This window comes from Biomphalaria glabrata, chromosome 17, assembly GCF_947242115.1.
Source record: "Biomphalaria glabrata chromosome 17, xgBioGlab47.1, whole genome shotgun sequence".
NCBI classification, from domain to species: Eukaryota; Metazoa; Mollusca; class Gastropoda; family Planorbidae; genus Biomphalaria; species Biomphalaria glabrata.
Genome location: NC_074727.1, coordinates 22,608,602 through 22,626,603, shown reverse-complemented (window position 1 = coordinate 22,626,603; position 18,002 = coordinate 22,608,602). Strand labels below are relative to the sequence as shown.

Genomic DNA, 18,002 nt, shown 5'->3' with positions numbered 1-18,002 from the left:
AGCACAATGACCAACCGCCTTTACTTTTCTCCAACTAATGTCATGTACCCTTTAGAGCTGGGTGAACTCAGAGGCACCCAAAGATCCCTAAAATAAAAATCTCTGTCTTTGAACCCAGGACCCCTGGTTCGGAAGGCAAGCGCTTTACCGCTCAGTTTATGTAAACTTAATTTTTAAAGCAAAAGGACTTGCATTCTTACTAAGTCACCAAAGAGAGGCGTTACAATCATAAAATACCCAGACTTATTGCTTCCGTTTCAGATTTGGCAACATTGCTGTTTGGTTTGTTGCAAGTGAACCCAAGGCAACGCTACAGCATGCAGGAAATCAATACTAGTGAATGGTTGCTACAGGAGGTGGATATGAGTTGCTACAAATGGGAAGAAATGCTAGGGGCCAGAGTTGATGAGGTAGATGTCGTGAACTTAACCTGCTGACACAAACGGCAAAACTGACCAAAATTTTTCCTCATGAAACTAACTACAGTTTCCCTGGCCCATTTTTGTGCATTATTGTCTTCTTTATTTGTAATAGAAAATCATGAGGAATGCTAACCCCTTCATGCTGAAGTGTTTTATACATCAATTCTTTTGTATGCTAGTCAATGATTGCGCTGTGAAAACTTGTATTTATTTATGTCTATGTACTCATTAGGGGTTGTATCCGGGCCTAATATAGCGCTGTATGAAATGGATGCGAATAAAAAGATTTTTGTTCTTCTTGCTTAGAAAGACTTGACTTGAGTAAATGAGTGCACTCCCTACTACTTTGTTACAGTGATATTTTTCCCATGAAGTTATTGTAGTTTGATGATAGTTAAAGCCTCTGATAATCTCAAAGTTTTCATTTATGTTTTTGTTAAATATGCCTAGAAAAAGTCTTGTTATAAAAGGACATTTGATGATATTATTTTATGCAATGATTAATAAAAAAAATTTCTTTCACCTTAGGGGCTTACTAAATCTTTTTCCTTAAACAGCATCATTTCTAAAGTTTGTTTTCTATTGACATGTACTAAATGCATTCAAAGCAAATACCCATTTGATTATAAAGTGGCAGTGCTCATATACTTGTGGCCTTATTTAAGAACCTTCAATTATACCAGTCCATGCAATGATAATGTTCTAGACACCAGATGATTTGTATATATAGCTGTACTACTTTGATTTCATTTGTGTTTTGAGCTTTGATCAAAACTCCCTTTCACATGGTCAGATATGCAGCCTCCAATAGGTCTGTATTCCATGCTGATAAAATGAGTTGCACTAGTTTAGAGCCAAACTGGTATCAGACCTTAAAAAGAGACATATTTGGCTATAATGCTTACAATAGAATCACTGCTGTCCCATTTTAATTTTTTATTGCTTGTGTGGGAAAGAAGTCTTTACAAAATATGCCGTCATTAAGTTTTTCTTAATCAGGCAAGTTGTGATCTATCCATCATTTTTTTAATCTCATACCTATCCACAGCCTACCTGCGTGTAATCCAAATAGTAAACATACACATCTTTATATTTTCTGACTTTTAGTTTACTTCTACCAGATCTATTTTCCGATGAACTATTTATTTGTTGTATATTTTGTAATCACTTTATCTCTTTCAATTTGTGTTTCTACTGTTTGATACACATGTTGTAATTTTATAATTCATCACAATTCTGGTACTTCAATAAAAGTTGTTTAAATTCTTTCTTGTTTTATTTAAGTTTTTTAGAGATTTTCAGAAGAAACTAAACAATGTCAAGGACACTTTACTGTTGCCAACTTAACATTGAGAATTGAGCGTTACTTTTAACAAATGTCTGATGCATATCTAATCTCTTTTTAGCTAGTTTAGGGTTAAATAAGTTTCAAGACAGAATGAGTCTTATCTCTCCTCCATATTGAATGTATTGTGTGCTAGGAATAGAAGAGAATGGATTCTGCACTGCACAAAATGTATCACATAAAACACCTAGCTTATCAACACAATTGAATGTATTGTGTGCTAGGAATAGAAGAGAATGGATTCTGCACTGCACAAAATGTATCACATAAAACACCTAGCTTATCAACACTTCCATTATTTGGTACACCAAAAAGCTGGCTATTTATAGCTTTACCACCATGTATGAAAATCTCTAAGTCTCTATACAGTTTGCATTGATCAGTGAAAAGTCAACACAATCAGAGTGAAACTAAACACCAAGAATGTTCAATAGGCGCAGCCTGCAGATATTAAAAGTTTTAAAAAAGCATATTAACAATTTATACAAAGAAATAATGCAGTACAAATAACAAACTATGTCTCTTTAATTATTTAAAGGATCACTTACAATTAAAGTTTAGAATCACAAGAAATTATTCAAGCCACAAAAAAACTACTGGAAGTAGATATTTTGATTGATAGTAAAAAAAAGTAATTATTTTTTCAAACAATATGGAAACAAAAGTTCCAAAATTTAAAATCACTAGTCTTAAACAAATCTTTCAGAATCATGTACAATCTTATTTCTGTACATTAGAAACTGGGAATTCCAGTTTTGGAGGTAGAAAAAAAAAAAAGGAAAACATGAACATAATTTTATTCTTCTCACTTTAAAAAAATCAAGCAAGAATCTAAGTCTCCTTTATTTAAATTCCCACATTATGTGCCATTATTGGTGCATACAAATTTATAAAAAAAAACAACAACCAAACAAATAGCTCTTAGCCAGATAAAAAAGTTCCCCACAATAATAATAAAAAAAGGAGGTATCAAATAATAGTGATCAGTATTAACATCAAAATATATATTATCATAGAACAATATATTATTGTCGTTAGAGAGAGTGTTTTAATATACACAGACTTTAAGCTAAATGTAGTGTAATTTACAAATGTTGAAAGGCTTCACAGTTTTATTTTTTTCTCAACAAAAACTTAAGTATTAATTTCTAAACCATTTCTTAGTTTATAATTTGCATACATTATTTTAGAATTCTATTTATACTGGTACCGAAAACAAAACATTACAATGGTCTCTATAATCCTCTTTGGCATGTTTAAAAAGATGCAGACATTTGCTTTAAAGAATCAGTCAAGGTTTTTAAAAGTGCCCTGTTGAGGGGACAGTATTCAAACTTATCAATATAAATATATATCTATATCACTGGACTTGCAGATAAGATCTCATTATATTATAATTCATGGGCTATGATGATGCCCTAACTAAATAGTAGGAGCTAGAAACTGTCAACAGTCTCACTGTAAAATCTGTGTGTACAATTAGAACATAGTTTCTTGAGAACACTTTGTAGATGTAGATCTAGCTTGAGACCACAGACCAAATAGGAATCAAAACTAAATGCAGGTGCCAACATTACCGGTAATGTACTAACATGTCTATTTCAAAAGAAGACACCACTACCTTTGGCAGGATATGGCCACGTTGTTCATGAAATTGTATCTCTTGATTTGTAGAGATCTTCTCCAAAGCAGTTTAAAACAAATTGTTTCACATAACCATATAAAGCTATGTTTCTCAGTTCAAGCTCAGTAGGAATGGTGCATCATGGAAAGAAACTGTCATTAACTGCTGTGTAGATTATGTATAGTACACATGTTTTTTGAAGATAGTGATGATCAGCATCATCTTTTTGAAATCTGAAGTGCAAACCAGTCCAGCGTCTACTTCTCTGTGAGAGCTGACCAGAAGGCAGGTAAAAGAGTTCTTCCGAATAGACACATTTTGATGCTCAAAACATTGAAGTTATGTACACTTTATAACATGTATAAATAGTTTGTTTCAATGGAGAAACAACTCTGTTCACACATCACAGTGAGGCAAATAATGAATCAAGTCTCCGCTGATGTCATTGCTGAATATTTAGAAAAGGATGGATAGTCTTTCTTGGACAGAGGTCTGTAATGTAGAGTCAAGTCCCCTGTTTGTTTCCATATAAAGTGTCTGACGGTCCGAAGGTCCATATTGGGATCCAATACCTGCACACAGAACACAAAAAGTGGCTTTAAATATAAGTAGCACTTTGCATTATTAGATGTAACTCTTTCTCTCCTAATTAATGATACCATCGTTGATTTGACCCCATTAAATTAAATTCATTTTTGGTTTTATAAACATGTATTTGTGTTATATAAAAGGAACATGCATTCTCCTATAATTCTATACCAAAAGTAACGTTTTCTGATAACAAACAAAAATGTTATTGAAGTTTAAGTTTAATCATAAGAGGGTAGATTGTACAAATAAGAAAAATGAACAATTCTGTTAGAAAATGGAAAATAATTACGGAGATAAAGAGTTAAAAAATACATTTTAAAAGTTGCTTTAGGGAGGTCAATTGATTAAGCACATGTAGCAGAAGGTCTGGGGTTCTAGTCTGATGAAGAAAACTGAATTTTTACTTTGCACATCTCATAAGAGAAAGGAGAAATTTAAATTTAAGAACGTAAAACAATCTACCCATAAAAATATTTTACCTTTTAAGAAAAGCTTTTTAAAAGTGGTTTAATAAAGAAGCCTAATCACAAGCCTAGACTGAACGAAGATGCTAGATTCAAAGTATAGAAACAGCTATTAGTTTACTGCAATGACTTAGTAAGAGATCTTAAAATTTTGATTCTTGTTCAAGTAACTTCTTTAGAAATGTCTTTCATCCAAGAAATGTGTGAACTCACCACATCATTGCACAGTAGTTCTACTCTCTCCTCGGCCACACAGGAAGATGGCTCCTCCTCTTTTTCTGTCTCCTTCTCATGGCTGTTGCTTGTGGCTGCCTGTGACCCTGCGTCTGAACCTTGACCAAGGACTTTCTCATAGACATGTTCTATAACTTTTCTAACGTTGATCATATCACTGGCAGACAGACGATCTCTGGGCAGGAGAGAAACAAGTTATTAATGTACTAGCAAGCTACTAGAAGACTTATAAAAGAATTTTATACTTTCTCTTACTTGAATACTCTTACTATTAGTTGAATACTCTTACTATTAGTCGAATACTCTTACTATTAGTTGAATACTCTTACTATTAGCTGAATACTCTTACTATTAGTTGAATACTCTTACTATTAGTCGAATACTCTTACTATTAGTTGAATACTCTTACTATTAGCTGAATACTCTTACTATTAGTTGAATACTCTTACTATTAGCTGAATACTCTTACTATTAGTTGAATACTCTTACTATTAGTTGAATACTCTTACTATTAGTTGAATACTCTTACTATTAGTTGAATAATCAAACTATTCGTTGAATACTTTTACTATTACTTGAAAAAAAAAAGGTCATGATAACAAATTAAAAAGGCATGTGCCTAAGGATGCTATTTATCTAATGTTTCAGCATACACACAGAAACAATTTTGTTTACTGTAAAGAGATAAGTCATGTTTTGTAATTGTTTTATAACTATAATAAATAATTTATTTTCAGCATTAATTATGCTCTTTAATTACGGGAAACAATTTGTTTAAGTAATAATAAATCAATAGGGCTAGCACCTTAGGGTGTCTGCTCCTGTATTTTCCCCATGGTAGACTCCCTAAGTTTTAACGTACACAGATTGAAAGCTCAACTCAGGCTTAGTTTGACAAAGTAGGCCAAGCACAATGGGTAAAATGAGAACTTACTTTTTGATTGGCTTGATGCCTGTGCTAGGATGAGGTTGTAAGAAAAATGGCAGCTTGTTAAACTTTGGCATCTCTTTCTGTTAATAAAATTAAACCTTTTTTTTTTCAACGAGAAAAACATACAAAATGTGTATGTGCTAACATGGAAACAAAATAAATGAAGTTATTTGAAAGGCTATAGTTTGTATTTAGACTTGACATTAAACAAAGATTCACTACTTTGTTTTTTGTTAAACACAACTAGTGAATAACAAAAGTAGCCTAATACATTTTATTTTAAAATTAGACTTAAATGTACATACAATATGCAGAATTAATGTTAAAAGTGTAATCATTCATGTTCAGTTACTGTTACATTTATTACAAACAAGATGCAGACAATGTTTAAATCATATTTTCAAATGCCTTTTTCAGATATTTAGCTTTAAAATTAACAGGCAGATTGACGGACATACAGACAGCAAAAAAAATTAATAATATCTTTTGGAGACCACTAAAGAAAATTTCAAATATTTCATTCTTAGTGTGATGAATCAAACAAAAATAATGAATAATGTCTGACAAACTAACTAGATGTAGAAACTTACAAAAACAATGACATCAAGCACCCAGGGAGGCACTGTCTCCTTTAGTAACATGTGCTCCGTCTCACCTCCAGCATCTCTAGCTAGCAGACGGAACAGTGTCCGACCTCCAACCTCACTGAGAAAATAAACAAAAAAAAATAAATATTGTTTTTTAGCCTACAAACCACTAAATTTAATGCACAACTAACTTAGTAAAAATTTATCTATTTCAAATAAAATTAAAAAATTGAATACATGAATTACTTTCATGTTCAAATTTCAAAAGTTACAAACAACAAACCTAAATATCACAGGTGTATGCCCAGGCACTGTAAAATATGGCACAGGAAGTTTCTCTTGCTCTGGATCTGATTATTCAAACAATAAAAAAATAAACTGTATAAAATCACTATTTAAAAGTTTAAATTATTACATTACATCCTAAGTCAGCACACAGCAACATGCCATTAAAATTAATATTTCTCCTTATTACACAGGCTTATTAGACATAAACTGATCACATTTAGCAATTCTAGTACAGAATAAAGTTGTATTTGTCTTAAAAATTTTTTTAACTTTATAAGTAAAAAAATATTCTACTAACGAAAATGTTTTGTTACATGCTAATTCAGATTTATTTCTATAAACCAAATTTATTTCAAATTACAATGCTGCCTTTCTCTCAATCATATATTGCACAATCTACAGCTAAAAGTATGGCAGACAAGAACACATATGTCAAGGCAAACAAGCTTACTTTTCACTACAACTCTAGTGAAAGTAACTCTATACTTACCCTGACTGTCCTCAGGATGACACTTAGGCCAGTAGTCCAACAAGGCTTGAAGTAATGTAGTACCAATGTTGGCTGTCAAAATCAAATGTCATCAATGTTAGTGACAACACACAAAGTTTGAGAACCAGAACAAAATAATTGTCAGCTAATTTTGAGTTTCTGTGGCCAAGGATTTAAGAGGGTGTTACATGGCAAGAACAATGGCTAACCATCTTTACTTTCAGACAAAAAATGTTACGTACCAATAGGGATACACTGAGAGCAAAACTAAATTAAACAAAGGAGACGGGGGTGGGAGAGCTGAGAGGTATTCTCAAATCTCCAACAGTAAGATTCTAGTGGGATTTGAACAAATTTATTTTGGAAGTCAAGTGCTTTGTGATTCAACCACCATATCCCAGAGTTATTTAAAAATTCTTACTATCAAAAGAGGATTTAACAAAATATGCAACAGACCAAAACTTCCTTTCTAGAGTTTGTGTGAGGCAAAAGACTTACTCTTGGTCTCGGGAGCATCTGCAGGGAGCTCTAAACCTAAATCTCTTGTGGACATCCAGGCAGCAAAACAATCTGATTCTTCTAGATGAATTGTTAGCAGCTGAAACAAAGAGCAAGTCATTTTGAAGTTTGAGCAGCTGAAACAAAGAGCAAGTAAATGAAGTTTGAGCAGCTGAAACATAGGGCAAGCATTGTGAAGAGTGAGCAGCTGGAAAGTGGTGTATAACACTATCCCTCTAAGAAAAATTTCATCTGGGAATTCCATAATCAGTTTCTTTCCTAATCCTATGATAATTTTACGAGGCCTTATATTTACCAGGGTATTGAGTGATCACAACACAGGAGAATATCTTAAACCAAAAAAAAAAAAAAAGTACCAAATTACCTTCACGATCCCTAATTGTATGTATTCACAGATGAGTGTGACATGATGTTTAAGTGTTATTTCAAAAAATTTACCAGAAGGAAAACTAGAAATCTTAATCTTTAAAATGGATGAACCCTTTGCAAACAGATCAAGAAATTTATAGTAGAAAAGTTTATATCAAAGTGTTTAGTCACACAACATGAAAAAAATATTTTAAACACGAAAAAAATATTTTAAGCACCAAAACAGGAAGAGAAGGCTATGTGAGACAAAACTTGTGAAAATTTATTGATAAAGTTGACAACTAATTACTATTACATTTTGGAAACAATTTTTTACAAATGTTATCCTAACATTATACCAAACAATATTTCTATAGATCCTTTGATTAGTGTTGTGCAGAGGTGTTTAGATATGATAAACTGAATATATAGCATATCAAGGCTATTAAATTTTCCATCTGAAATGAAAAGGTTTCAACTAGTGCTATTACTTTACCACTCACCTATTGAAGAGTTATGATTTTCTTTTAAAATTCTAAGACAAAACTGCAATGAATAACTTTATATTTGTGTATTCTTAAGTGTTTATTTAAATCAACTGTTTATCACAATTTGTTACCTACCCCTGTCTTGAGGTCCACAGTAAACCAATTAGGGACAAAAACCATTTTAAAATGCTTTTTAACAATTTCTTCAAAGTCTGCCTTCCCATATTCTTCAACTTTTCTGGCCTGAAATAAAAAAAAATAAAAAAATAAATAACACAAAAACTAAGTAAGATAATATATTTATTTTACCTTCAGCAGTCTGGTAGATTATTGCCGCAAGTGACCTATCACCTCTAAAATTTGTTGAAATAATGACTTCAAGCCATTTTCGTTTTACCTGTCACCCCTTTTTCCTCCAGCTATAATACTATGCAGGGTGACACGGTAAATAATCTGATAAGTTTTTACACTAGCATCATAGAATTATTTTTAAAAATATTGTCATTTCAAGCCAACTTTCTATACAATACAATGGACAAAAAGAGTGTATTTTGGGCTTTATTTAAAAACTATCTATATGTTAAAAAGTAAAATAAACTTGTTCTATAATGACATTAAGGAGACTTACAGTAAGGACATCCCATAAGACAACATTGTCATCTGTATCCTTAGTTAATATGTGCCTTTTATCATTCAGTACGTGATACTGCCGTATGCTTGGATCACCTGAAAAACAGAGACGACTGTTGGCTTATGCAATGTTTAAACATTTATTTAAGTCATCACTAGCATCAGAATGTCTTTTCATGAATGAATTGTGGCCTACAGAGGCTCATTCAGTGTACTCAAGAAACAGTGGTTAAGACTTACTACACATTGTGTCATAGTGACTGTACAGAAGAGTGTTGAGTGGTTCAACTAAATATGCTGGGTTGCAATGTCTCAAAGACTAAAAAATTCTTGTTTAAATGTCAGGCCTACCAAGAAAGGAGAGGTAAAATATTGGGTAGTAAAATACTAAGGTGCAGAACCAATGGTCTTAGTTCAAAAGCTAGAGGAGGCTTGCATTTTTAGTTACCAAATTAACACAGTTTTTATTGGGTACTTCAGCTGATTTCATTAACAAGGGCTATAGAAACAACGCCAATAAATGACATGGTCCTGCCAATATTCTTCATTAAGGAATGTCACTATATGGAGCTTGGGGAAAAGGAAGATTATAAAAGGTATTTAAAGAGATGCATTAGCAGTTTGGGGGACTGAAACAGAAGTAAAGGAGTTTAATTAAATTTTATTGTACATTTATAAAGAGTGTATATTACTATAGTGATTCCTAGTTCCAGAATAAAAGCTTTGTATTTATATTAAAAGGATCTCAGTTTTGAGTTTGTACTATACATTTGTTTCTCCAGCATCTTGATATTGTTTGAGTGTTCAGTACTTGTTTAAAAGGAAGAGCTTTATGAAATCAGAACATCAGAAATACATTGTCTGATCAACACATCAACACAATCTTATCGTAACATTGATCAAGACATAATTGTCATCCAGCACTTAAACATATTGCCCCAGTTACTTAATAGATATGTCACAATGAGATGAAGTCTATATATAACATACAAAGTACTAACTTAATCTTCTGACTTAGGTCATATGATGATTTAAAATTTTTTTTTTACAACTACCTGTTGGTTATACAACTGATTACTACAATAAATGTTATGAAGATTAATAATGGAAAAAAAAACATCACATACCTTTAATGACCATAGAAGGCTGTGAGAAAGCTGGAGTAGCCCTCCACCTGTCATTGTCATAGTCACCAGATGACCGACTGTTGGGAACCTTGATGGGCTGTACCAGCATATGAAACAAAAAAAATATTTAAATTAATCATTGAACATCTTTTCAATTATACAACCTAATTATTACAATAGCTTTAGACAAAATTAGCCATACTTTTCAAGCCATGCCAATGTGAAAGAATATTATTTCACAAATAAAGTAATGCACACATAAAACAATGATACTCTCCACTGAATAATTTTATATAATAAATATTTATTGATAATGCCATTAGATTAGTTTTGTAATATTAAAACTTTAATCTCCTCAGTAAATGTATTGTATCAGAAAAAAGAGCTCACCCAGTTTTTGATAGTAGAGTCTGTTGTTGAAACCCAAACACTTGGCTGCGGAGACTCAACAAGCTCCAGCTGGTGAAAACAAAACAATAAGGTAAACAAAATATTCACCTTTAATACTGTAAGTTGCAAAAGAAATATTACATTTTGAAATCAAATAACTTATCGCCTGAAGAGGCTTGAGTTTTAAATGTTTTTACGACGGCTAGTTCAAGCATGGGGGTGCGGTGGCTGAGCAGTTAAGCGCTTGGCTTCTGAACCTGGGGCCCTGCGTTCCTATCTCTGTGAAAACTTTGGATTTTGAAATTCAGATTTTCAGGGCCCCCTTGAGTCCAACCAACTCTAATGGGTACCTGACTTAAGTAGGGGAAAGTAAAGGCGGTTGGTCATTATGCTGGCCAAAGAAACAGATGACCTAAACATCATCTGCCCTATAGATCGCAAGGTCTGAAAGGAGAACTTTACTTTTTTTGCTTTATAGTTCAAGCATGTGTAGCCTTCTTGGGACTCTCTGGGCTTTTTGACATTTGTCCCAACACTGAAACTATTAAATAAGAATCAATAGTGTAATTCATAGCCCATCATTCATTTTCTGATATCTAAAGTATTAGATTGTGCCCCAGGAATACTCTATGGAATCAATACATCCTGGATCCAGACTACTTCACACTACATTCCCATAAACCAAAAAAATCTTGATAGGTATCACCAACTGGACAGAAAAACACATACAATTGTCTTGCAATAGTATTCTTTGTTAAAAAAACTTTGACCATTTTCTTGTTGGCCTCCTTCAGCCGTAACAACTATGGTTTATCTCGTAGAACAAGCGAGATGAAAGCCCGGGCATTATTCATTCTCGAAATCATAGCCATTCCCACCTCTCCCAAAAGTGATAACCATCAGTGGAACTGAGTAATGGGGATTAATCTAAAACTTGGTCAGTTCTAGGACCCAAACAGAGGATAATTATAAGTTATATAATCTATAATCACCTTCAGCACTGGACTCTTCTCTTCACAAATGAGCTCTCTGTTCTCTGGAACTCTGATATCTGTTGCCCAGACCCTCCTGTCACGACCCCCAGAGAATACAACAGAGAAAGATTCATTGGCCTGAAAGTTAAACATACACAAAATATTTAAGATGCCAACAAACAGAACATAATTTATTGATCAAATAAATTAACCCTATAGTTCCTATTTCCCGTTTGAAAAATCCTGCCCAATAACTGAATAAAAAAAAGATAGATAATAAACATTTTGAAAAAATAATAAAAATTTAAGATCTAATACTAATATAAATAAATCAATAAACAACTTTAAAAAATAGAATGATATGTCTAGTTTAAAAATTTATAATTTAAATACATTTAGAATATAAAAACGCTTCAAAAATACTCATGTTCCAACTGGGGCTATGGGCCTGTTTCTTTGAAAAATTATTTTTAAAAACACTAAAAAAGCAATACACATCCGGTTTAAACTAAAAAAAAAAAATAGTCACCACGCTCTAGTTCTCGTTTTAAATGAGATATGATAAGCTCTTAGTATAGGAAAGTTTTAAAAACTGTTGCTAGCATCCCAAAGCATTATCTTGCTGTAAGACTTAAACGTTAAAGACACACTGTATTGCATTAGGAGCTATTGGGTTAGTGAAATATCTTTCCCATTGTAAATAGTGTTCATGAGTCTTAACTATAGTTAAGCTTGTGGCAAGTGATCAAATGTTCAGATACTGACAAGAGAATAAATTGCATGTCCTTGTTGACTACTGGAAGAATTGTTCAAGTCAAAACATTAGACATTTGATAAAATTAAACTTTATTACTAAAAATCTTATGATCAAACCTGCAATGTCCAAACCCCTTCATCATGTACTCTGAAAGTGGCAACACACCTCTGCTGGCCAAGTGACCAGAGCCTTATGGTGCCATCAGAACTTCCTGATAAACACTACATTTAGAAAGAAGATTAAAAGTTTATATAGAAGTTATTGAAATAAACTTAATGCTAATGATTTATTAAAAAATAATAACTTCTCAGACACATATATTTAGTTAATAATGTGATTACATACAAATGCACAAAAAATCCTATTATAATTTTCAAAATTAATTTAATTACATAAACAACAAACAAAAATACTTAAAAATGTTCAAAATTATTTATAAAAAACAAAACAAAACATTGTTACTAATTTACTATGTTAGAATTTATCTCCATTAAACTAAGTTTCTGTTATGAGATACAATAAAATAAGGAAATAAGGAAAATAAGTTGTAAAACAATTTTCTAACCAATATATTAATAATAAAAACATAGCTTTTCATTTATACATACACACACATATATACGTTTTTATGCTCAGTTGTTGGACTGTGGTTCTAAACAACTACGACAGCTAAACTGATGTAGGCTTATTACATTCTGAATGAAATAAACTTGAACAGACTTCTTTTAAAACCAAATTAAATATAACATTACTTGATAAGTATACACATTGATTCAACTTGAAAGTAGCAACAAATGAAATGATAACTAAAACAAGATATAAAACTTAATACAAATACACATCCTTTCTGTCTCAAGTCTCTCAGTAAAACTCCCTTCAGTCCTTAAACTATCACTTCCATGACTTATAGTAACATAAATTATGACAGACCATCTTGTGGTTTCACCAGAAACTCTTCCCCCTACACCACCAAAAACACCCCCTTTCCTTGTTGTTACCTTGGAATCACACACATACACTCCTTAGCAATTCTTATAATGTTTTGCTTGTTCTTCTTATGTCTGAACTTGATAAGAAATTATGATGCTAGAAATGTACACTGTTTCACTATACCTGAGTTCCATCTCTGTTGAGCAATAAGGCCTTCACATTGTCTGAATGACCTTTCAACTTCATTAGTTTCTGACACATGCGTGTATCCCAGACCCTCAATACTTTTTCTGTGGACCCAGACACTATAACTGTTCCTGACTGATTCATGGCCAGACTATAAATAGAATCCTTATTGCCACTTAAACTTGATGCTGTTAAATAAAAACAACAAAAAAAAAAAAAAAAGAATAAATTTTAAGTGAACATTACATTTATTTCAGCAATAGGTCTAAAGTAAGTTACATTAAGTTTCCCAAACAGAACTTTGACACATGAAATAGAATTCAACCAATTCAATATAGCCCACAGTTTAAAAATAGTAACATTGAAAGCACAATGAGCAACAACTTACTTAATGAGTTAGAAAGTTCAGAATAAATCATCATGAATAAGAATCTACAATAATGGGCCTAGTAACCTAGTGCTCTACCACTAGGCCTACATAACCCCTTGAGTTGGAATGACAGCAATAAAAGATAATATTCTTCTGTCATAAGTTCATCAATTTTACAAGATCTAGAGATGTAAGGGCAAGTAATAAGATTTTCTGTTTCAGCTAAAACAGCTAATGAGGATGTTTTACAACTAATACAGAAAACCAACTTCTATTCCTTATTATGGAGGCGTACTGGCTGAGCGGTAAAGCGCTTGGCTTCCATACCGGGGTCCTGGGTTTGAATCCTGGTGAAGACTGGGATTTTGAATTTCGGGATCTTTGGGCGCCTCTGAGTCCACACAGCTCTAATGGGTACCTGACATTAGTTGGGGAAAAGTAAAGACACTTGGTTGTTGTGCTGGCCACATGACACCCTCGTAAACCGTAGGCCACAGAAACAGATGACCTTTACATCATCTGCACTACAGACCACAAGGTTTGAAAGGGGAACTTTTTACTTTATTCCTTATTATCTTATCTTATAAAATACAAATGTTACTTAAAAAAAAGAAGATGACTATTTCTCAACAGCTGTTAAGTAGGCACAAGTGAAAGATGGACCCAGAGGAGCCCTAATGTAAGTTTGACAGTCAAGAAACTTTACTGCTCAGCTATCATTATTATAAATCTACAAGCACTATGGCAGTAAATATTTAATTAAAATTAAAAACCTTCGTTTTTAAATATAAACTACCTATGCTTGATGATTGAATCATGCAAATTAAACAAATGATACAAATATTAAAAAAACAAAACAACAGACAACCACTTGGCTTGAAAACATATCTAGCCTAACATACTTGTGACTGTGTTATTAGAAGCTGTCAGAGCTGTCAAGGTGTTGACATCCCACAGAAATATCTGCCTGTCGAGGCCAGCTGAGGCTACTTGCTCCCTATCTTTGGCATAAGCCAAGGCTTTGACATAGTCTTTGTGTGTACGAAGCGTAGACATACAGAAACCTTTGTGAGCATTCCATACTTTCACCGTTGTATCGCTTGATGCTGAAATCACTGAAATTAAAAAAAAAAAAAAAAGAAATTAAAAAAAAAAAAAAAGATAGGAATGTGTCCCAGTTATCCATAGACACCAAAAGTAGTTAAACAATCAATATGAATAATTACATTTAGCACAACATGAAAATGAAAAACATGATATATTATTTATTTTTATAAATATATTTGTAGTATTTCATTTTTCTTTCATTGAAGAGGTCTGCATATTTGGGACAGATATGTACCAAATGGTCTGGTGTTAAGTGTTACTCTTCAACCTATACCTAATGTTCTATATGGGTATCTCATTACATAAGTGGTTATTTTTCATTCCTGTGGATGCTGAGGAAGGTGTCACACTGGTATACAAGTCAAAGCCAATTTCAAAATGTATTTCTTTTTAAGAGTGGGGCCAGTTCTAACTTTTTATTTCTTTTTAAACTCATGATAAGATTGTTGCCCCAGTGTATCGCGACCTATGTTTATTCACATTTTAATGTGTTTACAAATGGTGCAGTTCATGTGACTGGATGAATGATACTCATATACCACATTTGTGTTTATTAGATGTAGAAAGGCATACCCCTAAAGACAGCGCAATCAAGAAATGTAACACATTTAGTGTTATGGAGTGTGTGTGAGTGTTTCCAAGGTGATGATGAAGAAAGGCAGCATCCATTTTCGGTCTTGGAGAATGATGAAATCACAACAGGGTCTGTCTTAATTTATGGTAAGAAACCCAGAAATTTGAAGGAATAATGACATTTTTATTGTGAGTTAGATTTAGTTAAAATATCAATTTATTTCATTTCATCTCAAGTTAAATTTGTCTAAATTGTTAATAAAAGTTATATTAAGTTTTGCTTTAAAAAAAGAAGTTTGTTCAAGTTATTTTAAGTTCTACAATTAATAATATCAAATGCCAACATCAGTTTATTTGTACTAGCAATATGGAGCTACAATCCAAAACCCACATACAACACAAGTAAAGATAGCATCTACATTTCCAAAGCATGCATTTTAAACCAAACTGTATTACAGTATTACCAAAGCTGTTTCTTTCTTCTTTTTTTTTACATTAAAAAAATATTTTAAAAGTCAATGCACATTTATTATTAGGAAAAAAACCCTGAATTATAAAAGGGAATCTGAAAATGTAAGGCTTAACAGTAAGTCACTCTTGAAGGTAATAGGAAATACTGATAACCAATTAAATCATCAGCAAAGTTTCCTTCAAGTTCTTCAGTTTTATGTGACAGACTATAAGTTCACCTGTTTTAACGACAATAACCAATGGTCACGTGGTGTGTCACAAGGTCAGCTTGTCTAAATTCCTTTACTTTCCCCCCAAAAAAGCCTATAAAAAGTTGAGCTTATTGAGAAGTACTTACAAGTTCTACCACCACAGCATAGCACAATATCATTTACCCAGTCTGTATGGTGCTCCATAGATAATATGTAGGGATCCTGAAATGAGAGTTGACAAACGCTTTACATACAAAATTTGAAGAGTAAATTTGATTCAAAATAATATAAAAATGATTTGATTGTTTTAATAGTTTTGAATGCTCCTTTAGAATAGAAGATTATTTCATCATCCCGCTGCCGTCCAGCACGGTTCAAACTTGGAACCACCCTGACGACAGTCCAAAATTGCATACCACATTACCATTGATAAGTTTCTTTTCTTATAGTTCTTTTAAGATTATAAAAAAAACACCTACAGTATTTAAAAAGACATGTTTTATGAAATCTTAAATATTTATATGTTCTGGAATTATGGAAATTATTGATTTTTACCACTAACACTAAAAATAATTTGAAATAAGTAGAAAGCTTAGAATAAGGCATTCATTGCAAGGACCTGATTGGCATGTTATTTTGATAGCAATTTATTTATAAGCAACTACTTACTTTATTTGGTCGCGTATGCCATATGCGAATGATTGAATCCCTTCCAGCAGAATACAATCTGTTCAGGGCTGGATCAAACTGCAAGGCATTGACTCCTGACCTATGACATCGCTCAACCTCATCTCGAATCACAAATGATACCTGAGGAATCATTATTAATGCATCTTAGATTTCAAGGCAACACCCATAGTATTTAGAAGAAAATTATTATTTTGCAAGAATCATTTTATAAGGGTCCATCCATTGATTATCTTTGTAAGTCACTGTAAGTTATGCAGGTAATAAGTAAATCAGGTAGTTTCACTATTTTCAGCACAAAAATCTATGTAAAAACGAAAGCTAAGTAAAAATATTAACTATCATCAACCACAATCATACCTTCTTCCATACAAAAGAAAGTGTTGACTTTGAGAAAATACAATTTTACATCTTCAACCTTAAGTTTTAAACTAGTCTTTAGAATACAAATGATTGATATATTTTCATCATTTTGAAATCTAGGGAGATGGGAATAGTCATAGATCAAAATCTTGACTACAGTCTAGAATCTAGCAATAAATTTAAGATTGCCTAGGCCTATTACTATTATACTATTAGTAAATAGTATTATTGTATCATCATTGTATTTTAATTTAATTATGTTGTATTAATGTATCAATTGTGTGAAGTGTATACTAGTACTACATTACTACTGTCACTGTGTGTAGTCTGTATGACAATCATATAAATAATTAAATAATATAATAATTTTTAAACTCATTTTCATGAGATCTAGATCACAGTAGATGTAGTAATACTAGTCAGTCATTAACTCATTACGTTCAGTGTCTTATTTATTTTATTATTCATTAATCATATTCATGATATTGAATATAATTGAAATTTAAAATATAGATCTAGATTGAAATATTCATTCAATTGTCATTGACTGTATAAACTATAATAAAGTCATAGATCTAATTATAAACTTTTTTATAAACTACTTAAAGTCAAAGTGTATTGACTTTGACAGATCATAATCTAGATTCTACCTGTACTTTCTTTCGGCCCTGATTTGTAGACCCTTTGTGCAAAGACATTTTCTTTGAGGTAGATCTATTACGGTTTTATTTCATTTAGATATTTTTCAACAAGCCCTAGATTGTCCTAATTCTAGATGTTGAATGTTGATCTAGTCTAGCCTCCCTAAGCAGACTAAAACCGGATGCTTCATACAAAAACAAAAAAAAACAAAAATGAGTACGCAGTTACTGAAGTACATTTTTTTTTGACTGTCTTTAAACAATAATTATCTAA

General features: G+C 32.2%; 2 protein-coding genes across 2 annotated transcripts in view; one reads left to right on the top strand and one right to left on the bottom strand.

The window, feature by feature from the left end:
* Positions 1-1,688, top strand: part of LOC106056299 (uncharacterized) — a 38,409-nt gene extending 36,721 nt beyond the window's left edge. Inside the window, exon 17 of the mRNA XM_056015301.1 lies at positions 262-1,688. Coding sequence (XP_055871276.1) covers positions 262-437 — 176 coding nt within the window. The 3' untranslated portion in view covers positions 438-1,688. The remainder of the gene's footprint in view (positions 1-261) is intronic.
* Positions 1,689-2,274: 586 nt separating this feature from the next.
* LOC106056294 (WD repeat-containing protein 48-like) lies at positions 2,275-17,931 on the bottom strand. The gene is made up of 18 exons (XM_056015299.1): positions 17,738-17,931; positions 16,707-16,847; positions 16,184-16,259; positions 14,598-14,810; positions 13,323-13,513; positions 12,326-12,430; positions 11,471-11,590; positions 10,479-10,547; positions 10,089-10,185; positions 8,960-9,057; positions 8,467-8,574; positions 7,475-7,574; positions 6,977-7,048; positions 6,482-6,548; positions 6,202-6,316; positions 5,615-5,691; positions 4,660-4,855; positions 2,275-3,963 (listed from the first exon to the last, which is right to left on the bottom strand). The coding sequence occupies exons 1-18, from the start codon at positions 17,783-17,785 to the stop codon at positions 3,817-3,819; spliced, it is 2,040 nt and encodes a 679-aa protein (XP_055871274.1). The 5' UTR covers positions 17,786-17,931; the 3' UTR covers positions 2,275-3,816.
* Positions 17,932-18,002: the final 71 nt, after the last annotated feature.

Excerpts from the sequence above, each read along its gene's own strand:
- LOC106056294 (XM_056015299.1), bottom strand. The coding sequence starts at position 17,785 with ATGTCTTTGCACAAAGGGTCTACAAATCAGGGCCGAAAGAAAGTACAG. Across the intron at positions 16,260-16,706 it reads GGCATACGCGACCAAATAAA|GATCCCTACATATTATCTAT; the intron begins GTAAGTAGTTGC and ends CTCTCATTTCAG. Across the intron at positions 11,591-12,325 it reads AAGGGGTTTGGACATTGCAG|GCCAATGAATCTTTCTCTGT; the intron begins GTTTGATCATAA and ends TTTAACTTTCAG.